The sequence below is a fragment of the Musa acuminata genome, chromosome BXJ1-3 (genome assembly GCF_036884655.1).
Source record: "Musa acuminata AAA Group cultivar baxijiao chromosome BXJ1-3, Cavendish_Baxijiao_AAA, whole genome shotgun sequence".
In the NCBI taxonomy this organism is placed as follows: domain Eukaryota; kingdom Viridiplantae; phylum Streptophyta; class Magnoliopsida; order Zingiberales; family Musaceae; genus Musa; species Musa acuminata.
In genome coordinates this window covers 5297675-5321762 of record NC_088329.1, presented here as the reverse complement: position 1 = coordinate 5321762, position 24088 = coordinate 5297675, and the positions used below count along the sequence as shown (strand labels likewise).

At 36.4% G+C, this 24088-nt stretch overlaps 2 protein-coding genes across 2 annotated transcripts; one reads left to right on the top strand and one right to left on the bottom strand.

Annotated features, from left to right (window-relative positions):
* The first annotated feature begins 1512 nt into the window (after positions 1-1512).
* On the top strand, positions 1513-21928 carry LOC135618565 (uncharacterized). Its single transcript, XM_065119533.1, has 17 exons — positions 1513-1786; positions 4084-4137; positions 4444-4551; positions 8025-8136; positions 12219-12264; positions 12614-12685; positions 13708-13770; positions 13859-14013; positions 14105-14169; positions 16591-16741; positions 17118-17223; positions 17325-17460; positions 20776-20840; positions 20915-21100; positions 21178-21250; positions 21329-21426; positions 21588-21928. The coding sequence occupies exons 1-16, from the start codon at positions 1648-1650 to the stop codon at positions 21391-21393; spliced, it is 1596 nt and encodes a 531-aa protein (XP_064975605.1). The 5' UTR covers positions 1513-1647; the 3' UTR covers positions 21394-21426; positions 21588-21928.
* A 1193-nt stretch (positions 21929-23121) lies between these two features.
* LOC135636757 (heavy metal-associated isoprenylated plant protein 23-like) lies at positions 23122-24016 on the bottom strand. The gene is made up of 2 exons (XM_065148771.1): positions 23627-24016; positions 23122-23535 (listed from the first exon to the last, which is right to left on the bottom strand). Exons 1-2 carry the CDS (start codon positions 23775-23777, stop codon positions 23237-23239), a joined length of 450 nt encoding a protein of 149 aa, XP_065004843.1. The 5' UTR covers positions 23778-24016; the 3' UTR covers positions 23122-23236.
* Positions 24017-24088: the final 72 nt, after the last annotated feature.

Sequence of the window (24088 nt, the reverse complement as noted above, 5' to 3'; positions counted from 1 at the left end):
AGGGAGGAGAACTTCTAACTCATACAACACTTTTGAGCTCTAAAAATCACAGAGTAAGATCAAGATTTCGGTGGTTTTTGGTTGCTCTATCATTACTGAAAGGGTGGGGCATTTATAGGCCCCAACCCAGTTTGAATTCCGAGCTCAAAACTGTCAATTCCTGGAATTCCGGGGTCTGGCGGTTGCACCGCCTGGCAGAGCTCGAAGACTGAGCCTCTGGGAGGTGCGAGGTGCCACCTCCTGTCAAGGGCGGTTGCACCTCCTGTTCAGGCGGTTGCACCTTTGTCAGAGGCGATTGCACCGCCCAGCTATAGCTCGGAGACTGAGCCCTGGGCGGTGCCACCGCCGACCCAGGTGGTGCCACCTTTGGCCAAGAAATCTAGGTCCAAATGGGCTGATCCATTCGACCCAATTTGGGTCTGTTAAGGGCCCAATTACCCCAAGATTAAGTTAATGGGATCACCTCCCATTTCTAACTTAATCATCATGCTAACTACAATTTTTCTTAAGATATTTACTGTAACTTGCTCCGGTGCGTTATTCGCTTCTTTCGACGAGCTTCCGACAAACTTCCGTCGATCATCCGATGAACCCTCGGTGATGCTCCTACGGATTTCCAGCAAACTCCTGGACTTGCGACGATCCACTTAGTGAGTTCCGATGAGCTTCTTTCGGCAAGCTCCTGGACTTCTCGGATTTGTTCCCGTAGAACCTCCGACGACCATCCGGACTTCCGTCGAACTCTCGAACTCCTATCGTGATCACAGTCTTGACTCTGGCGCAACTACTGCATGTCTTACTTTCATCGTAGTTAATCCTACACACTTATCTCAACATATGGATTAGATAACAAATGAGAATTGACATCATCATCAAAATATGAGATTCAACAATATGAAATATTATATCTGAACATAAAAACAATGCAAATAGGTTATGATATATATATATATATATATATATATATATATATATATATATATATATATATATATATATATATATATATATATATATATATATATATATATATTGCTCATAATGTCAACAAATAGATACGAACATGATTTGCATTGAAATATTTAAAACAAGTCATAAAAAGTCAACTTTGGTGTTTTGAAACATTATTACACTATTTTGGTTCATATACAGAAAACATTGTATCTAAATAGAAAAAATATTATAAAAGGATCATGATACAAATTCTTATAACTTTTTTATTGTATATAACGTCAAGAAATGAAATATGTATATAATTTGCATCGAAGTGATTTTTTTTTAAAATCACTCTCATATATTTATATTTTATAAAATTTATTTTTTATGTGAATTCTAGAATTTATTCCTATGACCCAAATCTTAGTCCATCTAAAAGAAATAGGTTGATAGGAGATATTTCTTGGGGGAATTTTATTTACAGAGTTTTCATTCTCAGCGGCACTTGAACGCCAGCAAGTTGTAATATCTCAGGTGCTATGCACGTGCAGGGTTTAATATCTTATGGAGCACGGCGGCCAACTTAATCCCGAGGGAGCCGACCTTAGTGTTTAACGTGCCCCAGCGCCGCCGCATTTCTTCCTCACACGACCCAGAAACCCTAGTGGTCGGAGCGAGATCGAAGGTACTCGTTCGACTTCGCTGCGAAAGATGGAGGAAGAATCGAGGCCGGAGGTCGTGTCACAACCGCCCGCTGTGGCCGACGATTGGAGCAAGGAGGACGACGAACCGATCGAAGAGGACCGGCCCCCGGCTGTGGCTGACAAGACCGACGATCCGCCGTCACAAGGTTAGATTCCTGTCCCTTGGATGCGGATGGATCTGCTTCGTATGTTGAGATCTGTTTAGATCTGATGATTTTCCATAAGATGGACTTTACTCTGCCGTTTTCTCGGTGGCCTAATGGAATTCCTGCTCTGCCGGATTTGTAGATTTTTTCCTGATTTTTAATTTTTTAATCACGTTACCTTGGTGCAAGATATTCTTTGATTAAATTTGATATTGCGATTTAAGTCCAACAAGTCGTTGAAAATTTTCCGGTGTACAATCGATCTCTTATTTGGGGAGTCTGACATCAGTTGTTGATTACCGTCCGTCTTGTAGTATATAGGATTACGAATCACGTGTTTTGGAAGTAAAAACAGATTCATGGTTACACGAACTCGTTTTCTACCTGGCTTATTTTTCTTACTTGATTACCTTGCTTTGTGTTACTAGAAATAACAGCTTGAACTTTTTTCTTTTCTTAGTAGAGAATTGTCAGTTAGGTTCTGTTGTAGCTCATTGCTACACCACGTTAGCTAATATTAAGCTTAATTGTCCTTAAATCCACAAAAAGAATGGACATTCATATTCTAGTGGGTCAATGGACTTACCTAGTTGACACCATATAATGATCAATAATCTATCTCTTCCATTTGTTTTCTTTCCAATGCTATGGGAAACTTGGGCTTGCTATACCTTCTATTTAGCATCTGTTTGCTTTATATTGTTAAGCTATAGTTTGTATTATACTCTCGGTTCTTGTGATGCAACAATCAATATTAATGGTTGCCAAGGTAATATGGATTAGCCACAATTAGTTTTGAGACTAATTTGATGGAGTAAAGGAAGTGTTTAGTAACTATAGTATTGATAGCAAAACCGAAATCATATCAAGTATGGGAAACAGAATTTGTTGAACAGATGAATAGTAATAATGTCTTATTTTGATAACATTAGATGTTTTTACTCAATGATATGGATGGAAGGTGTATACTGGGTTGAAATTGAATCTAGTTTGAATAATTTGTTTATGGTCGAACATATCCATCAAGGTATTCGGTTCCTATTTTGTATGATTTTCATCCTTATTCTTGTACTAACTTCATAAGTTTAACATTTCATTGATCAATAATCCTAGTTCTTGGGTTATTTAATTCGATGAGATTAAAAAGAACTGATCCTTGAATAAAGGATTGCTTTATGTGTCTACAGTTGAGTTTTAATATGCCATGTTAAGAGTAATTTGATTATGTGATCATAGTTGATTTTTCCCCTGGCTTTTAAATGGTATTTAAAAGTCTAGTAATTTCTAAAATAAAAGAGAAGGTGGTTTATTTATTCGTTTGCAGTATCAGTTTTGATATTGAAAAGTTTGCACCATGTGACTTATTGGCCACTATTGGACACAGTTAAGGTGTGTCTGCCATGTACCATACAGAAGGAGACTCGTGCCTTCTTCTCGTTGTAGGCCATTTTGGACTGTGCTGCATAGCTATAGAAGAATGAGAATAGATGACAGAGAAAAAGATGTAAAGAGGCTGTAAACGTTTGGGCAGCCCAATGTCACAACCAACTATCAAGCCAAAGGTCACAACCCACTATCAAGCCTGCAACGGATCAAGCAAATTATACTTTGACCCTAAATTATGAGATTCATATCTGTTTAAATACATACTGTCTAAGGACTCTTTTATATAGAAACCTCCAAGTGTATCCTGTTATCGTACAAACTCAGTCCTCGATTCTTTCCCTATAAAATAACATTATCTACTATTTAAAGACCATAATTTGCAATCAATTGTATAGAATATAAGAGAGTAGTTATTTAAATAATACTGAGCTTAGAAAATTAAATATATACAACTATATTCATATAAAAATATTTTTATCCCTAGTTAATGAATGGCCGAGAAATGAATTATATTTTTGCCCCCCTCATTGTGGGACATGTGTCTGTTATCTATTTGTCGTAATGATATGTGTTAAGTTATGAAAGGCATAGAACAAGCGAGAAATTGTTCAGGGATATTTTTTTGCCATTTATAGGAATTTTTTTTATTACTAGTTAAAGGTTTGTTGAGGAATGAGTCAAATTTTTTCCCCTTCTTTGCAGGACACACATCCGTTATCTATTTGTGATTTGGGTTAAGATAGATGATGTTAACCATTAAGTTTTGCAAGTCATAAAACAAGTGAGAACTTGTTTAGGAATTTCTTTTGTCATTTATTGTAGTATCTCCTTCATCTTATTGTTTTCTTTACTTAATATTTGTCTAATCTAATTTTATTCTGATGGAGACACGGTTTCATTGTTACTCGCAGATCTCAAAGAAGAGATTAATTCAAACCTTCAATCTTTGCAGCTGGAAGCAAGAGGTAAAAAGTTGTTTGCTATTGAATAATTCATGTTCCGTATACAAATGGGGCAGTCCATCAAAGAATGTAAAATTTTTAAATTAATTTGGATTTTTTAACCATGATCATATGAATTTTTTTTTCTGTTTTTTTCTTTCTTTTTATGTCTATTATTATAGTGATATAATTGTACTAGTTTTACCAGTGATCTCTGGGTCTTTTTGCTGAACTTCAAAATGAGCTTCAAACCAAAGTTTCTTGTATCTACTATTTTTAATTGCCATCATGTTCTCTTCTTAATTTCAGTGCTTCATATTGTAATTTCAGTGAAGGAAAAGGAGACAGTTACAACTGAGGTACTTGAGGAGCTTGATGAGCTTGATGAGGAGGAAGACAAGAAACGGCACCTAAATGTTGTCTTCATCGGCCATGTCGGTGCGTCAACATATCTTTTTTGGTCTGGTTTTCATAAAGATCATCGACCCATATCATTCTTGCTATCTAAACTGACTGACTTCATTGCTAAACTAGTTTTTCCATACTTCTCATAAAATTAGTAGTCGTATTGATGATTAATTTGGTCTCTTGAAATTAGAAAATAATATGATTTTTCTGCAAACTGTAAAAATAAAGCTGACAATTTTTTGTCTGAAAAAAAATTAATTGATGTTGGAGAATCATGTATTGATATACAAGTTCATGGGGCTATTAAGGATTAATTAAGTTGGTCCATTGGATCCATAATTTTTTGTGATTTATTTTGCAAATTATTCTTTGGAACTTAAATGGAATTACATAACTAGAATTTAGATGAATCTTTTTGATAAATTGTTTTTTCTCTACGCTGAATAATTTACTAGGAAAATTGAGAACCAGGAAATTTTTTGTTATTGATTCAAAGAAAATCTTGTCAGGTATTCTTTTATGTTTCCCTCTCATAATATTCCCATGCAGATGGGCATCAGGCACTTCTTCATGCCAATCTAGACCAGATGGTCCTAGGGGCCTAGGCGAGTAAACAAGGACTGAAGCTTTTTGTATTGCTGACACCATATTGATGCTAAATAGGGGTCAAAGGCCTGATCCCAGCTGGAATAGGACTTCCCAGTCCAATAAGGACTCACAACTGTAATGATGGCTGTTCCTACTCTCTCTTATGAGTCAAGAAAGCTGCTATGAACAAAAATATTAATAATATTTTTGTTCTTCAAGTTCTTTTAGTCTAATGTTGTTAGTAGTAAGGATATGTCCTGTGATTCTCCAGCAATACAGCTTTATTCCCTGTGGCTCAATGTCCTTGGGGGACTATTCTCTTTGAATTTGAGAAAACCTAATCGGGGGGAACAAATGCTGACAGTTCAGTATTAGATCAAGGTCCAATTAATGCCTTCATGAACTTTTATGATGGTGACCATCACTGAAGAGACTGTATATTGGAGAAAACTTAATAAAGACTTCTAGTAATGACATGTATATTGTCGAAGCTTTGACAGCCATTTTAAATGGTCACACAAATTCTGTAGCAACTGGAAGGTTTTCTGCTAGTTAGCAATGAAATCCCCAACTATCAAGGATTTTACAATGATGGGTAAGAACTTTAGGGATGTTAGGTGCAATGTGACAACCATGCCATGTGCTACACATGAAGTGGCTGGCAAGAGTTTCATGTCTCAAGCTCCATTAAGGTGTGCTCCTCAATAATGCTGTCATCAATAAATTTGGTGTTCTTTTAGGCATGGAGTTGGGATAGTACTACTGATCAAGCAACAGCTTTAAGGCATGATGATGTTAAGATATGGTTAAGCAATTCTCCATCACAATCTGGAGGTGATCAAGTCAGTGCATCAAATGTGTGTATCCTGATGATGACTGATGAATGCTTCTGGATGATTATTATGTGGTTCACCATCTTTGGCACCACCAAACATTCAACAACGACATGATTAGTAGCAGTTTCTTTTCTATGGGAGTTAATGGTCACAACTAATTGTTTTGTTGCAGGAGAAATAGGAATCACAACATTTCTTTGGTAGTTGGCACACCACTAGTTTTAGCTACTAGCTTAGTCCGATGGTCCAGTGGACTAGGGTCTTAGCAATAGTGTGTCTAGGTGGATCAACAGTTTTCCTACATTTATCAATGACATCAAGACTGGTTCTTTCTTTTAGGCAAAGCAATTCTTTAGATGCATGGTTACACTTGGAAGACTCCAAGGTTAGTTTAGAACCTTTTAACTCTCTGATGTAGCCATGCAGTGGTACAAATGGTACTTTCTACAGGTGAGCAAGTATATATTGGAGGACTTATTCTTAGGCATTTTCGATAAGATTTTGGTCACCTTGCATGATGAATCACAGTGCCACACTGCATGAACTTACTCAAAGAGGTTATATATTCAAATATCAGAAAGAATTTCAGAAGCCAACAAGATGCACTACATTTACAAAGATATGTTGATTGTGTAGTTCATTGGATGCATATAAGAGAGATTACATTCAGAGGTTTTAGCAGAAGGGTCTGCTACCTTGTAGCTTTTCTTGAGGCGAGGGTGATGAAGGAGAGGACCAACAGTTCACTCTCACTACCGTTATAAGTCAGATTAGACTGGTTCAATTGCAGTCTAACCCTAACATCTTAGTTTGACGAGTGATGCCAGCTCAGCTTGTTACCTTGGTGGCCTTGCATGTTTTATTAGCAATATTCTCATTTGGTCCCTTGTTGGCAACATGGTCTCTTTTGAGTTGTATGCTTTTATTGTGACGAGAAGAGTACTCTTGGCCTGAAGTGGGGGACCATCTCCCACCTTATAGTCATGGCAAATGAAGAGTAAGCTTTCCTAGACCTTGAACAACTGGAGAAGAATTTGGAGATACAGAACAACATTGTTGGTCCCTAACTTTGAATCAGAGATATTTATATTTGTTGTATATGGAGTGGCATAAAAGCCAAAAGCTATGAGGTTTACTTCTTCCATTAAAAAGACATCTAGTTTGGTTTTGGGAGACATGGGCTCATCAACTTATTGTTTTATAGTCATGGGTATGACTAAGAAGCTCAGAATAAAGACGGAATCTGTCTGCATGTTCAAGGTCATTGTGAGTAGTAGAGAATCTCAAGTGTCAAGGGAAGTGTATTAAGGTACCTTTGTCTGTGTAAGGAATTTGATGTTGTCATCCACTCCACTATAATGAGAGGTGTGGATTTGGTTTCTCTCTTTTTTTTTGGTGTCATAACCAACAAGTACCTCCAAAAGTATTGTAATGACCTTTTGAGTATGGAGGATGCAACACTCAACTTAATGAGGATGACAATGCTACAGCTTAACTGATTAGCATCTATTGATTTCTAAACCTTGTGAAATCTTTTTTGTTATCTTTTGGCGTGCAGAAGTTCTCTGCCAACAATGTTGAAATACTAGAACAGCAGCAAACCATTGATAAAATTTTTGGAAGCCAAAAGAGGGTTTACTGGTCTTATGTCAGATATTACTGGGCCTCTAATATTGACACCAGCAGCATGATGCTGCCACACATTCCAAGAACCATACTATCAACTGACTGATCAGGCCTATAAACATTCTAGGTTGAGATAGGTCCAGGACAGCAACAAACAGCTGATGATACATTTCCAGCAGCAATTGGCTTCACTTTAGCCCCTGTTCAAGGCCTGGTCCTAATTGGGCAGCATCCTTCATCGGCGAATTTTCACATGTTCTTTGTTCATTGTATTTCTTGGAAACCTGTTAAACTTGTTGATATATCAATGCCATTCAAAAAGGGTGATGTATATTTGGGTTTATCTAGTTCAAAATTTGCTGCATAATGTTCCTGACCTATTCAGCTAGATATAGTTGAAACCTAGTAATTGTTTACAATTTCTTTCTTCATATTGTATATTAATGGATGCAGATGCTGGGAAGTCTACAATTGGGGGACAGATACTTTTTCTGAGTGGTCAGGTTGACGACCGAACAATTCAGAAATATGAAAAGGAAGCTAAGGATAAAAGCCGAGAAAGCTGGTATGCTAGTGCTATAATCCAAATTTATGATATTTATTTATTAAGGTGCTGCTGAGTTAATGAACTGCTATGTAATCATCAGAAAAATGGTGTTGGATAATTGTATGGTCATACAATGATCTTCTAATCTGCATATCATATACTTATAATTTCCCCAGTGTTAGGTACAAATGAAGTTGGCTTGTTACAATTGCTACTAGTCACTAGTTTCAGCATATTTTACAATAGATTCGGATACATGTTTATAGATTTCATCATTTTCTACATCGTGAGATATATACTTCTGCTTCATCAAGAAATGTAGTCCAGTGCAGTTAAGCAGTATTAACTACTAATCACAGTAAACAAATATTCTTATCTTCCTGGGTTATCCCATTGTGTTGTCATGAACGTTATTTGTGTTTGTATTGTTCATGATTTTTGAGGAAACTAAAATATCTTCTTTTTCAGATGCCTAACAGGCAAGAATTTTGAGTTCACATTTTTTCTTGAATAGCTTAGTGATTATAGGTCAGTTATGGAGGGCGGTCTTTCTTGAGCAAATCAGATGCCATTATTAAGAGTCAGCTTTAAACGTGATTTGTGCTCAGTTGCACTCCTCCTGTTTTGTTCTCATCTGATTTAGTTTCAGATATTCTTAGTCAACCTAAATATAGTGGTTATCCAAATTATATCTAGACTCATTTAAGTAATAGATATTGATTATTTTCAAAGAGAAATTTCTGATGGGAGCACAAAATTTCATGGCTGGTTGACATAAAGACCAAATATTTCAATGAATATTAAGCTGCATTACATCTTATGTTCGATGCCTGTGACATGGAGTATATGCTGGCTTTTTAAACAACAAAATGAATCTTCTTAACTATTAATTGGAAGTAATAACAAATAATTTATACTGAATTTGGTGTAAAAGAACAAGCAATACTTCATATTTTTATTTGAAGATGTTTGTTGCTGCTACAAAAATCTTTTAATAAAGCTTGCAAAGTTTGCTGGTCCACCCCGAGTATTTTTCTCTCCTTGGTGGGAAGGGAATCAGAGTAGGATCTTGCATATGTATCATACTATATGGAGGTTGCTAGTTAGCCCATGGAGAAGTGGTGAGGAACTAGGAGAAATAGAAGCAAAAATAGGGAGATGCTAGTTCTTGAAACAACCACGATCTTCTTTGCTTATGTATTTTCTTAAACCAATAATAGATAATTTAAACTGAATATTATGTGGAGAAAGAAACCATGTAGATTTTTTTTCTTAAAGCATGTTGAATTTGCTAATCCATCATGAGTATTATGTCTCCTTGTGGGAAGAAGAATTGGGAAAGAAAAAACAAGGGAGTAGCAGTGAAAAATTAAGAATATTGGATAGATGAATGATTCAAATGCCAATGCAATATTTGTTGGTCTAACTGGATTGAAACATCCAGCGTGAACCTGTCCCAAATAAAAAGACCCACTGAGCCCTCTTCCTCTCATTCCTTCACCTCTCAAGTTCAAATCTTTCTTCTCCCATTTCGGCACCAAAAACTCTCTCCCAAACTTGATTTTTCTCAAATTCGAGGACTATCATAGGCAATTGAAGGTTCATTCTCAATAAATCATCTCATTTTGTTTGAAATAAGGAAATCCAAATCTCAAATATGAAATTATTCAGTTTATTTTAAATGGAGTTGTATTCTTGTTATTCTTTCTCTATAATGTCATCATTTTATGGATCTAGATCTAAGTTTTAGGGTTCTTGTCGAGTTTACAGAGGAATGTTATATATACTTTTGAATGATTCTGAACAAAAATATTGTGGATTTGTTTGCAGCTTACGAAAATCTTTGCGGATTTGTGTGGATCCGACATGCATCTGTGTGGATTGTCTTAGATCCTTAATGATATAGCCTAAATACATGCAGATCTAAGTTTGGAAAGCAATAGAGTGCCAATTTGGCGTGATATCATTACTGTCGCTTGGATAACCACCATTATGGTAATTCTTACACTAAACAACATTGGTTTGGGTGGAGGAATAACCTGTCTCAAACACTATTTGGCTGGTGGATATTTTGATGTTGTCAGATGCACAAAGGTGTTATAGCAGATCAGACAAGCTTTCATCTCGAAAAGCTCTAATGTTGTAGTAAAAAGCGCAACATAAGGACATGAATACTTGGACAGTTGAGCTAATTGTTTATGATGAGTATGAGAGTCAGCGGATTGATGTTGATGAAGATTCCAAGCTTGCAGCCTTGGTTCTTGCATCCCTAAAATCTCAGTGTGCACACAAGGAGGCCATGAGAACATCGAACTTGAGACTCAGCAGGGTAGGGGCAGTGGTGTCTGTCCGCTTAGCTCAGTCAATGTTTCACTGTGAAGCAACTTAGTGGTAGCAGTGTGTAGGGGCTAGGTAGGAGTGCTAGCATGAGGTAGTCCAGTTGTGCATATCTGCTGCGTAGAGTTGCAAGGATCATGTAGCCCTTGAGCAGGTGGCATGTCGGGCCTTCTTAGTTCATTTGACAGGAGGCCAATTCTTGATATTGTTGAACTAGATCCCGTGGCTTAAGTATTCTGGATTAGTTCTCTTTGAAATCTCTTCAAGTATTGTTCCTTCATTTTCATTTACGTATACCTCCAAAATTATTTTTTCTTCTCAAAAAGGATCATGACTGGCACAATTTAGACCATTTTAGAAAACCACATATTTTTAAGATCAAGCTATGTTTTGTCATGTTGTTGGTTTGATCAATTTTGGGTCAGAAACTTTAACAAATACAACGGCCCCTATGCACATAAGTGTTCTACCATAGGTTCTCTAGTACAATTTCAAAAAATATTTTTTGCACCTCTTTATATAGTACTGTTCATAATAAATATGGAGTCTTCTGTTATTTTATGCAAGCCTTAGGTCCATATTAAAATATGCTTTCCTTGATTGATAAATATAAAACTATTTCCTTTGTGGATTTCATTGTATCGTAAAAGTATTCTCTTAACCCACAAACTTCATTCCTCTTTGTGTTTTTAGTAATAACAAAAGGTGTTAGGTTCAAAATATTTGAACTAAATTTGTCAGTTTCAGCTGAAGCTGAATTTCAGGTGTTGAGTTTAGCTAAAACATTTTACCTATAGTGATTGCTACAGGCTTTGCTTTTATTCTTTGTCATTTGAATTCCTTTTATAAGTAGAAGATAATCTATGCTTTTATCAACAATGTTCAATTACTTAGAAGTTGTTAGGTATTTAAAATCTAGTAGTTACTAATTCCTTTCGTGTCTTCTCTGCATTCTGTATCAATAACCCAATCCTTAGAATAGCTATGAATTGCTACCTCGTATCTTTTCAAGTATTACAGCATTTTATATGAGAGAAGCTCATTAATATATAGATTTCACATTACCACACTTGAAAATATCTAATTTTCCCATTTCTAAAATTATTAGATGTTTCATTTTGCACAACTTTTAAAATACAAAAATACGGAAGCAGAATGGTGAGTTTGGCTATTAATTCAACTATTTGGAGACCTTTTGTGGGTAATGTTTTGCCAAAATGACATGATTGAACCTTTTTGGAACTCCTTGTATTTTTATTCCTTAACCATGTGGGAGCAATCAACTATATATATTTTTTCCTTGTACCAATCAACTTTGTGATATCCTAATAATCTATTGTTCATGTGAGAGTTTACTGAAACCCATAACCACACCCCTTAATCCATTGGTTGACTATGCCATTTTTTATTTAACCATGCACTAGTTTAGCTATGACCATGCAAGAAGTTGACCTGCATGACATCCACGAAGCCTGAACCTAAATATGGGCTATGATGCCAGATTTGCTAGCACAACTCTTTATGGGAGTGAACACTGAACCAGCAATGGTGCATGCATTAAATGGTAATAAGACACTGGTACAGTTAAAAATTTAACCTTATAGGTTATGAGCCAACACCTAGTATAACTAGTCCAACCTTTTCTTTTCTGTTTACCATGTGGAACTAATTAACTTTCCACTGTATTACGGTCTGCAAGCTGCATTCAATTGAATCATTCTGAAATAATGATTTATTACAAGGCCTGTTGCGTGATCTTGTAGGTACATGGCCTACATTATGGACACAAACGAGGAAGAGCGGACAAAGGTTTGATTATTACCTGCATTCTCATATCTGGCTCACTTTCAATCTATTCCAAGACTTTATTTCTCTACCATTGTACTTATTGGATTTGTGTATCATCTGTCACTATTTATTAAGTTCAGTTCTTCTATGCTTTAGGACTTTGGTTTCTCTGGTGTTAATGGTTTGTGAATAAGAAATGACAAACTATGTGGATAAATAATTTTATAAATTATAGTTTGTGATATATTAGAAATGGTGACCCTGTAAAGGAGATACTATCACATATAGATGATTAATCATTTCTTTTTTGCTTGGAAAATCATTTGATTAGTGAGCTGTTCTGCCTTTTCTTGTTTCATATGGTCTATAGGGAATAACTGTGGAAGTTGGCAGAGCTCACTTTGAGACAGAAAGTACAAGATTCACAATTTTAGATGCCCCGGTAACTTCTCTTGTACATGTTTGAGTAATCTTTTTTCTTATTTTGTGAGTTGTTACACTTGTAGTCCTATGGTTTTTTGTTGCACTGCAAACCTGAAATCAATTTGTTTTAGCCAGAAGCTTTCCTCTTTTATTTTCTTTGTTTTTGGTTTCTTTGACATGTGCTTTCGAAGAAATCTTGTTCTCTTTATATTTTTTGTTTTCACAACTTTTATCTTTATGATGGTTTCTTTCCAGAGTAAAAGAAATAGTTTTGCTGGTATACATTTTATCAACAATTATTGACATGTTGAATTAGTTGTACACCAAATTTTGAACACAAGCTAATTTTAAGTGGTTATAATATGAAAAACCTTGCTGAAAGTGCATGACTGTCTTTTGATTGAAAATCTTAAAATTTATTGATAATGCAAATTATTGCATTCTCATTCAACGATGTTGTGACACACATGTTGACTAGAATCTCAAAAAGATGGAAATGCATTGAAAAGTTAGAAGATTTTGTTGCCTGTTGGCATTTTCTCCTATACATGATATATTCCTCGAGGGAAATGCTGCTATCTATTATTTGGCTAAATTAAGATGAAAAGAAAAAGAAATGCAACCTGTCATGGTAATTCCTTTTATTTAGAAAATTCACTTTCCTGTTGCCTTATTCTTTCATAAATAATGTATCTATTGAAGGACATCTTATGATTTGTACCCTTGTGGAGTCTAATGAGATAAAAAGGGAAATATAGTTACCAAAAAATTTGTTGTTAAACCAGAAATGTCCATTTAACTTGATTTTCAAATGCTATTGTTATTTGACGGTTCAGTCCCCAAGCATTTCTATTATTTGTGGTATGGTTTATGCATGCTTTTACTTGATTGGGCCTGTTTTTCACTTTCATACTCATTTGTTTTGAAACATGCTGTGGCTCTCCTCTTGACATTTTCTGAGTACTCATGTATTCTCTTTTAGAATAATTGTATAATTCACTGCTTATGTAGCCAATTCACAAGGTTCAAATTTTATTGCAGGGTCATAAAAGCTATGTGCCCAACATGATCAGTGGTGCATCTCAAGCTGATATTGGCGTCTTGGTAAGTTTGTATATGAACATATTTATTTAGCATGTGTGAAGTTTTAAATTTTATGAGTCCTATACTTTGGCCTTTTTCTGGGTAATAGGTCATATCTGCTCGAAAGGGAGAGTTTGAAACTGGATTTGAAAAAGGTGGGCAGACCCGTGAACATGTGCTACTTGCGAAAACATTGGGTGTTGTTAAGTTGATTGTTGTTGTCAACAAAATGGATGATCCTACTGTGGGATGGTCAAAAGAAAGGTCAATTTATTGTTTATAACATTTTGCTGCAGTCCAAATGAGCTTTACCTTTAAAATTGTAAAATGTTGTTGTTGGTTTATTATGCTTCAGATTTGATGAGATCGAATCTAAGATGGTTCCCTTTTTACGGTCTTCTGGTTACAATGTAAAGAAAGGTAACATAAACGAACTTTTGTATTGCATGTTTAATGTTTTTGGGTACTATTTTATGTTCATTTGGCTTCCTCTTTGAGGCATCTTGAGCATCTGGTTTATGGACATTTCTGTCTTGTGAATTGGCTGAACTAAGTATCAACTGTAAATGGAACAACAAAGAGAGTTGGTACAAGACTGGGTCGGTTTTGTTTGTTTCATCACATCTTGTTTAATTTTTCTGGAGAATTAGTTTGCCAATAGCTATGTCCTAAATCCTGTATAAATTATTATGGATTCTTTACAAGTATGGATCTGTTTTACAGCAGAAAGGATGGATTGATGAAAACATTGTCTAGAGAGTAAAAACAGAGTGATTAAAGTGGAGAGGGATATTGGGAGCTTTGTTCGATCATAATGTAGCTCTTAAAATGGATTAAAGTGTTTTCGAAAAAAAAGGATTAAAGTATCGGACAATTGGAAAAAAGAATATATACAAAAAGTTAGGATAGTTGAGTTGAGAGTGTTGACATGCATGTATGAGATTTCTAGAATTGATAAAATAAAAAAAATTATATATACATTTGCAAATGATTAGGTGTAATCTTGTAGACTGTGCCTTTCTTACAGTAATTTTCTCTGATAAACCCCCTACCCTTTCATGAAATTATGCTCTATGCATTTTGATGAAATATGATTAGACTCATGCCAATGGTTGTTGCCAGTGGACTCGTGAGAATATTTTTCAAATATTCTCTACTTTCATGAGTTGTTTTAAGCTTCAAAAGACCAGAATTACATCATCACTCTTTTTTTTTTCTTGCATTTGATCTTCTTAAAAGGTTGATAATACTATTTTTTTCACCTGGTCTTCTTTAAATATTCTTTCATGATTTATTTGGTTTTTTTCCAGTCAGAGTAAATTTGAATTCTACCAACATGTTTATTACTTAATTTTCACTTAGAATTAGATTTTTTGCATATCTTAATATTAAAAGTTCTCGTGTCAAGTTTGCAACTTTTTAAATTAAGCTGGAACTATGTGTATATTTCGTAAATCTCTTTTTAAGTGTAAGCCAGACTGGCATGGACCTCACTTGGAACCGTGCTATCTGATTTAGATTCATGGCCCGTTGAACAACCGATCAGTCTCAATCATTCCTACAGAATAGCAAGTGAAAAGCCACTGATTGCACTCAGCTGGCTTGTAATTCGAGGATGGTGATACTTCTCCACTTAATTCTAATCATCATGAGCTCTGAATTCCTGATGTGAGATCAGTAATAGTGTGTTTATAATGACAAAGTAACATTATTCAACTGATGCCATTTAAAATAACATAGCAGTAGTTCATCCAGCAGACTATAAGTGGAAAGAGAAGGGCAATGCGAAGACAGTTGATGAATTTGAGGAGATGAGAGATGATAGTTGAGATTGGGCTAGACAAGAGTTCCTTGTATCAACAATGTTTTTACTGGAACTGATTTTGTTGGCCATGAATGATAACTGATCCCAGTATCCTAGTTTGATAAAGAACTTCCAAAAGTACATAAAATTAGACGACGCATGTATTGCCCATACATCATAAATATATAGTTAACAGATTTTATAATACATGAATTTAATCACCACAAAAGCCATACCTTGCTAGTGGTGCAGCATAACTACCAAAATGATTATTATGCTAAATTAGAAAATAGGTAAACTTGGGGCATGATTGGACATGTGACTGACATGAACGTGTAAGGTGCCATTGTCACAGCACTAAACATGGAAATGTACCAAGCAGACCTGAGGTTTGGGCATGCCTGATGCATTATTGGAAACTGTTGACATCTGCAAGCCTTCCAATTTTGTTGTGTTTGGTTTTGTCAGTGGAAATGTAGGTTATGATACAATTAGACGACACATGTATTGCCCATACATCATAAATATATAGTTAACAAATTTTATAATACATGAATTTAATCACCACAAAAGCCATACCTTGCCAGACCTGAGGTTTGGGCATGCCTGACGCATTATTGGAAACTGTTGACATCTGCAAGCCTTCCAATTTTGTTGTGTTTGGTTTTGTCAGTGGAAATGTAGGTTATGATACAATGTGGAACTGACCAAGCATGTATTAATGAAGTCTAAGACATATTTATGAAAAAATAAGAGTTACGATTTCATTTGTATTAATTTGCTTAGTTTGTGCTTATCATGAATATAGTTCTTTATGTTTTATTGGATTGCTCTGATATTTTGCAATTGATTGATATCTTCTAAAATCTGCAAGTCAACTAGGGAGACCTGGGTATTAAGTTAGAAGGTTGGAATGGAAACCTTGCTGAACAATGTCAGTTGCAGGATGCAACTTGTTGATTATTTGAGAAAATTACTGATGCCTTCACTTAATAGACCTTAATTAAATTTCTATGTTGCTAATGCTCCTTATTCAGATGTTCAATTCCTTCCTATATCTGGGTTGGTGGGTAGCAACATGAAGACCAGAGTTGAGAAAAGCATCTGTGGTTGGTGGGACGGTCCGTGCCTGTTTGAAGTTTTCAATTCTGTTGAAGTTCCACCCCGTGATCCTAATGGACCTTTCAGGTTTGCAAAAATTACTGCCTTTTATAAACCATGACTTGATGTCTCCAATGAACTTCGACACTTTGCATTTCTGATTACTTCCAGAATTTGGATCTTCAAAAGGAAAAAGAAAAACTATGATGGTGCTTTATATATATATGTATGTTTATATGTATATATATGTATGTATGTATATGTGTGTATATATGTATGTATGTATATCCTTAACCACTTCATCCTTTTAACTGTCTTATATTTGTCTTCTATTTCACATAGTTTTGGTCTCACTTCTTTTTCATGTGGGTGTAAACAATCCTTTCTTCTTCTTTTCCTTCATTTTGTGAAATTTTGGTACCCTATATTCGACGTGTAAAATTTGAGTATTTTTGATATGCAGACTGCCAATTATTGATAAATACAAGGACATGGGAATTGTAGTGATGGGAAAAGTGGAGTCCGGAAGTATCCGGGAAGGCGATAGTTTGTTGGTTATGCCTAACAAGGTATAATGTGTTTCTTTGTTACAAGCCGCCTAAAAGTACCATTTTCAAGTTGCAGTTAGTGAACTTGGAGTAACTAAATTTTCTTATATGCTGTTGTATAGGCCAGTGTCAAAGTTCTTGCTATATATTGCGATGAAAATAAAGTAAAACGCGCTGGTCCTGGCGAGAATGTCAGGGTAAGATTATCAGGCATTGAAGAAGAGGACATCTTGGCTGGTTTTGTCCTTTCAAGTGTCGGTATGTATCACTACTTTGGGATTGGTAGTCTTTGTAATTTTATTTAGCTTAATTGCTTGATTAGCACTTCAAAGATGAGCATGCATTCAATTCTTGACCAACTATTTCAACTTTCATAGGTTAACATAGACAAGTGAATGGTTGCAATATTTGTGAGTGAGATTCCCAACACCATATATACTAAATTAAACAAAATACACTTGAGGTGGCTGCAGGATATGTGAAATTACTTCTCATATCTGTGTTTGATATTATTGTGTTTTTTTTTACAAGCCAAAACATGTTTGAGCAGAACAGGATGGGCATGCATTAATCAATATAGTCATTTTGAAGAGGGCAGAAGCACCCGGTAAGGTATTCATATAGATGAATGTAAGATTTAATTTGTGAGGCATATATGTTGTGACATCTTCTAGGAGGGAACAAAATCAAGGTAAACCTGTGGGGAAATACCTAAATGACACAAGATACATGCAGAAGTACGGAGAGAAAATAAGAAGAAAGTAATGCAACATCAAGTACAATTGCTTGTTTTATGTAGTTTTTCGGGTTGTTTACCTGTCACTCCTGATGTGTGCATGCTGAAAATATGAACCCTGCAGTTCAGCATCTAGGCTGTTCAGACTGAGTTTGAAAAGAAAAATATATTGTTAGTGATAAAAAGAAAATTACTGTCTAACTTTTCTGTAATGTCTCCTGAATACTGTATGTACTGAGCTGTATTTTTGGTACTATTTAGGTTTTTCCTATATGTTGTTATCATCATTTTATATAAAGTTGCAATTGCTGCGACCACTAAAGATACCTAGCTTCGTACACTCAGCATAATGTTGGGGGTTCAACTATGAATTTGTGTTTTGTTGACTTAGGGCCATCAGTTAAACTGGATTTCAAGTTGTGCTGGGAATTAAGTCTTAGGTCGATAGGGGATATTGATTATCGAGTCTGGTTATACTAGGATGAGAACTAATTTCCTATCAAAATATACCTGTCTATTTGTATATGCAGGTTTATGTACACATGGAGTTGTTAGCTCCATTTCTTATGACTTAAATGCACGGGCAAATGGCATTCACAACTTAAAACTACGTTGCATTTGATGTTTGTATTAACTATTAAGCATACTTGGGATTCTTAACTAGATACTTGAAACTAGTCTTTTTCTTCTATGATTGCCTAGAGCAAGGTATGCAATATCGTACCGTACCGGTGTTTCGAGGTTGGCTCGGTACGGTATGGTATCATGTACCGCTCGATACACTAGGGCGTACCGAGCAGTACACCAGGGCATACCAAGTGGTACACCAGGGCGTACCGAGTAGTTTTAAATATTTCTTCCTCTTACTGTAGCACGTTCTGTCCGGTAGCAGGTGATCCGCGTACCGATATGTCGTCGAACCATTACGTACCGCCCGTATCGGGCGGTACTATTCGAAATTGCATACCATGGCCTAGAGTACCTAAACTTTGTGAAAGGTTCCTTTTAAAGTAGCTTGAGGTGAGTTGTGTAGTACAGTGGTGGGTTCTAGATTTTGGTGATGTTATTTTAGTGTGTCGAAGTTGAAGCATTCGGGAGTTGTATATGCATGGAGTATTTGCATTGATTTCTTTCTTTTACCCTTGTATTTTCTTTCCCCTCCCCATCCCTTGTTTATCTTCTCTCCTTTCTTTTCTTTATTTCATTATGTCCCTTCACTGCCAAGGAAGGCCTACCCTTCCATGTTTTCTTCTGAAGCATTTAGGGTGAGTTATATTCGTTTCTTTTCTTACCTTTGTCTCTCTTTTTGTTTTTCTTCCCTTCTCTCTCTTCTTCTTTCTCATCACCTAACTTCTTCTGTTTCTTTTTTTTTCAGTGTCTTTCCATGAGGGTATCACCCTTTAGTTGTTCGTTGGATTCTCTTAGTGTCCTGTTATGTTTTAGAGGTAAAGTTTCTGCATCAAATGGATCCATTTGAACATTTGTCTGTCCATTCTCTTGATTTATTGGAGTGGATCTGTCAGAATCTCAATCAGTATTGGTTTTGTTGGTTGTTCAACAAATGGAGCAAGTGATCTCCAAGATATTTAGGCTACTTCCTGCTTCATGCAAGCCTCACAAATTCTCTATAGTCTAGTGCACCGATGCTATGTAGGCCTGATATCCTCCGAGCCACTTACTGGGTAGTTTCACAAGCTCAGGGGGTGATTTGAAATTGGAGTTCTGAATTCTCCACACTGTTTTAATCTCAGCCTTCTCTCCCTTGAGTTAACTCATCTTATTCCTCCATGAACCCGAGTTCCACCTGTGATCGTTCTTTTCCTCTATGCTCGCCTTAATGGTGATATTTAACACTGGCCTGTCAAAGTATGCTAGTTTAACCCTTTGCTAAACAGTTTTTATGTTGATCTACTCTTTCTAGCTGCAGTTCAATTTAGACCCTAGATACCCTCGGTATCATGGACCTTTCTTCTGACCGAACAGAATCAGTGACTTAAATGCCTTGGAACTTTAGAACTGAAATCATTTTAATTAATAAACACGCCTTCAAAGTGGTAAAGCATAGGTTTGGTCCTGTTGCTATTATTTTCATGTATCACTTGCCAAGGATACTTGAGGTGTGAAGGAAAACAAATTCGTGATGTTGGACTTGCTGCTGCTTTAGTTGGTTTATGTATTTCTCATTTCTTTCTCTAGGACATCTCGCTTGCATTGTCTTTTTGGTAGACCTGGGACCAGAAAACTGGATCATGCACAAGGACACTTCTTGAAGTCTATTTTTGTCCTCTTGGATTCCTTCGATGTAGAAGATTATTCTTCATCCTCGTTCTTGTTATCATATGCTAACTATGGTTATATCTGTACTGGAATTCGATGAATTGTATTCTTACAATTTGAGGATCTTTATTTTCTTGGAAACAGAACTTTGGAGAAAAGTAGAAGCCTTAATTAGTCTTTCTGCTTACCAAAGACAAGATGAGTTATTAAAGGTTTTTTTAATCTATTCTCAAAGTACCTAATGTTTAAAATATTTAGCAGCATACCACCGGTTAACCATAGCCCCACACACTAAAATTGCTTTCTAAATGTTGATCCAATAAAATCCAAATCGAAGTACAACCAAAACAGAAATGTAGGTCACTTGTGAATTGATATCCGTACACCTGTTAGCCCACAAAACATCAAAGCACACTCACAGCAAGAATTGGGTTTAATGTGGCTTACTGACATCACTGTTTTTTGTATATCTGACTGAAGGATATTTTCATTTTTAATTTGCTTGAATCAGAAGATCGACAATACTAATACTGCTGATTTTTCAAAATAATGTCATGCAGCAAATCCAGTAGGTGCAGTATTTGAATTTAAAGCTCAATTGCAGATTCTCGAGTTGCTGGACAATGTAAGTGTTTCCCTTTTGGATGGCTGTCGCTATTGGGCTTATTCAGAAAACAAAACCAACCTTGATTTTGTCAGGCTATCTTTACTGCTGGCTACAAGGCCGTATTGCACATCCATGCAATTGTTGAGGAATGTGAAATTGTAGAACTTATAGAAGAAATTGATACAAAGAAAAAGAAGGATACTGATCCCAAAAAGAGGAAGCCAAAACGAAAACCTCTTTTTGTTAAGAATGGTGCTGTTGTTGTGTGCCGCATTCAGGTCCAAGTCCTTTTAATACCGAAAATAGGATGACAACCATATGCATTTCCACAGTTCTAACTATGAATGATTTTCAGGTGAATAACTTGATATGCATCGAGAATTTTTCTGATTTCGCCCAGCTTGGGAGATTCACGCTTCGAACTGAAGGTAAAATGACAGCTACTAGCTACTGATTATGTGAATCGAGCTTGTGGCAGTCGTTTACTTTGTAAGCTGCTTTTACAGGGAAAACAGTGGCAGTGGGAAAAGTTGTTTCACTTCCAGCTGCCGGAAACTCCACATTTGTGTAACTGGATGTAATTGAATTTTGATATAGATGAAAGGTGCTTGTTTCTTCTTTCCCCCTATTATTTGGAGGATTTCTGGTTAAGAATCTCCTTTTCCTATCCAGCATTTGTTAAAAAGTTTCCAGTTATGTTGGTTGCAATAGGAACTGGCATTTTTGCTCTCTGAGTAAAGTATTTTGCTTAAATGTATTGGTTAGGTTGAGAATTTCTTGGAAGCAGACTTGCTGAGACCATGGCTCCCATTAGAGCATTGGAAAGGCGCATGAGTTCTAAATTCTAGCTTTGGCGAAGACTGCTTATTTTTATAATTATCGAGGTTCTTGTAACATCTTATGATGCACATTTTCCAGTCAGATACAAATGTGTGAGCGAGCTACAATTCAACTTCTTGCTTTTAGCATCCTAGTGCTGCTTCATGCTTATAGAAAGTAATGTCTCGGTGACTTGATCTCCTATCACTCCTGTATTTTAAGCTGAACCTGGAAATGTTATATTTTTTTCTCCTAGTGTTCCATATTTTCTTCTTGATGTGATTCAATATGTGTCATGTATTATGGCTGCTTATGAATGCCAGATTATTACGGTTGCTCTATGGTTTCTACATGTTTTATAAAAACGATCATTTTATCTGATCACAGATCCAAGTGTTTGATGCCATGTAGATCCTGCTGAAATCTAAGAAAGAGAACAGAAAAAGAATTCCAATGTTAGGAAAAAATAAAGTTACACGACACCTGAGCAGGATGGTAAGATGCTGTGGCTTTGATTCATCAATGGTTATGTCTTTGAAAATATTTGCTGTCGAAATTATTCTCTCTGAGTGGCTGCTGTTGCTGCGGCATTGGTGGTTGGTTTTCTTGGATCATCTTTTAAAAAAAACTAGTCAGTCATTCTTGGGGGTTTTCTGTCTGCTCCTCTTCTTAGCAGTTTGTTTTCTTGTTTGATGTCTAGGAGAAGATTAAGTGGTGAACGATGACAAGCTAAAGCTACGGTATTGATATATTTAATCGGTTGTTTGGTTAAGTGAAAAATATTAAAAAATATATGATAAATTGATCCGCTTAGATGTACTTTTGCTTGTGGTTTTCCCTATTGTCCTGTTATATTAAGCTATTTAACTTTATTGAAGGCCTATCCTCTAACAAAATATACGTTACTCAATTGCTTATTCAGCACATGCCTTGCTCCTCTTGTTAGCACTACAAAGTGTGCGACATAGTATTCTATAACCAACTAAATTGCTGTGATGGCGGCATAATATTCTATGACCATTTAATTCCTTGTCACAGCAGAACAGCCATCCTCATCCATACGTGAGGATTGTTATAGGCTCCCGGTGAAGTCTCATGGAGATGCGTCTTTTAATATATTACATCTACTTATGCCCAGCCCTGAAAAGTACATTTTGATACTACCATTTATCATAAAATTTCTCATTTCATGATGACATCTGATTAGAGTTCTCAGGATAAGTTTGTCAACTCTTTTAGGATCAGCTCCTTTGGTGCCTCAGGTTATTGCTCGGCTCTATTGAGTATAGGATCTTCTATGGAGGTCAACCTCTTAGCGTTGACTATAAGCTGTTTAAACGTATTGATGTCAGGCCAATCTAATTTATGGAGTCTTTGATTTTGATTTGATAAGGAGCTACAGTGACTCCGGTAGTTTTTTTAATTTTTATCATCACATGTTTTCTTTTTTTATTTCTTTATTATTAGAAAACATAATCACTACTACTTCCAATGAAGATTTCCTGGGTATCGAACTGCTACATAAATATGATCTATTATGTGAATTCCTTACACTGCAGTAACTCTTCCGCAAAGCAGAGTTGAGACTGGTAGAGTCACATTATGGAGCAGGCATTTGGGTTGTCATCACTGAACAAGGCGGCAAGCTCGTCCTCCGGTTTGACGACTTGGCTGGAGACTCTGATCGCCTCCACGTTCCTTACGTACCCCGCAGGTGCCTTCTTGTCGTAGGTTTGAGCAGCATACGGGCGAGCAACGACGTTATAAGGAACATACGGCCAGATCTCAGCCTTCTTCCCCGTGGACTTGACCCTCTTCACCACCTTGTGTGGCTCCACATAGCCTGTCACAGTCACCTTGTACTGCTTTCTGCTGATGTCCACCGATCGAACCCCTGTGGAGATCACCCAGTGGAAGTGAAGTAGATCAGGAGTTGGTATAACAATGGCTCGACGGACGACTAGTACAGGTGGAGAAGGTCGAACCTTTCATGGTAGAAAGTGCATTCCTAACTTTTAGCTCGCAGCCCTCGCAGTCCATCCTGACCCTGAGCTCCACAGTCTGAAACTGCTTCCTCTTATTGTACCTGTGGCCGCCGCCGAGCAAGCTGGAGAGGAAATCTAAGGTGCCTCCCATGGTGCTCCTTTGCAGCTACACCCTCGACAATCATAAAAGAAAAGAAGGAAAGGAGAGAAGAAGAGGGGACAAGATTGTTTATGAGAAGAACTATGAATCAGACCAAGAGCTTATACTGGTGCTTTTAGCTCTAGGTGTTTGTTCTTCCTTGGAAAGGAAAACAATCTCTCTCTCTCTCTCTCTCTCTCTCTCTGAGATACCTTACTTCGGGTTGGTCTTCTTTGCTGCAACTTTGCTTCACTGCAACCCCTCTTATATAGGCACGAGAGAGAGAAACCAAAAAGACTATCACCAACCCAAAAGGTTTCGAA

What these genes read in the sequence shown, in the direction of transcription:
- LOC135636757 (XM_065148771.1), bottom strand. Translation starts at nt 23,777, where the DNA reads ATGGGAGGCACCTTAGATTTCCTCTCCAGCTTGCTCGGCGGCGGCCAC. An exon ending in TGCACTTTCTACCATGAAAG is followed by an intron (nt 23,536 to 23,626) that starts GTTCGACCTTCT and finishes TGATCTCCACAG; the next exon opens with GGGTTCGATCGGTGGACATC.
- LOC135618565 (XM_065119533.1), top strand. Translation starts at nt 1,648, where the DNA reads ATGGAGGAAGAATCGAGGCCGGAGGTCGTGTCACAACCGCCCGCTGTG. An exon ending in TCACAATTTTAGATGCCCCG is followed by an intron (nt 12,686 to 13,707) that starts GTAACTTCTCTT and finishes ATTTTATTGCAG; the next exon opens with GGTCATAAAAGCTATGTGCC. An exon ending in TTTTGTCCTTTCAAGTGTCG is followed by an intron (nt 17,461 to 20,775) that starts GTATGTATCACT and finishes AATGTCATGCAG; the next exon opens with CAAATCCAGTAGGTGCAGTA.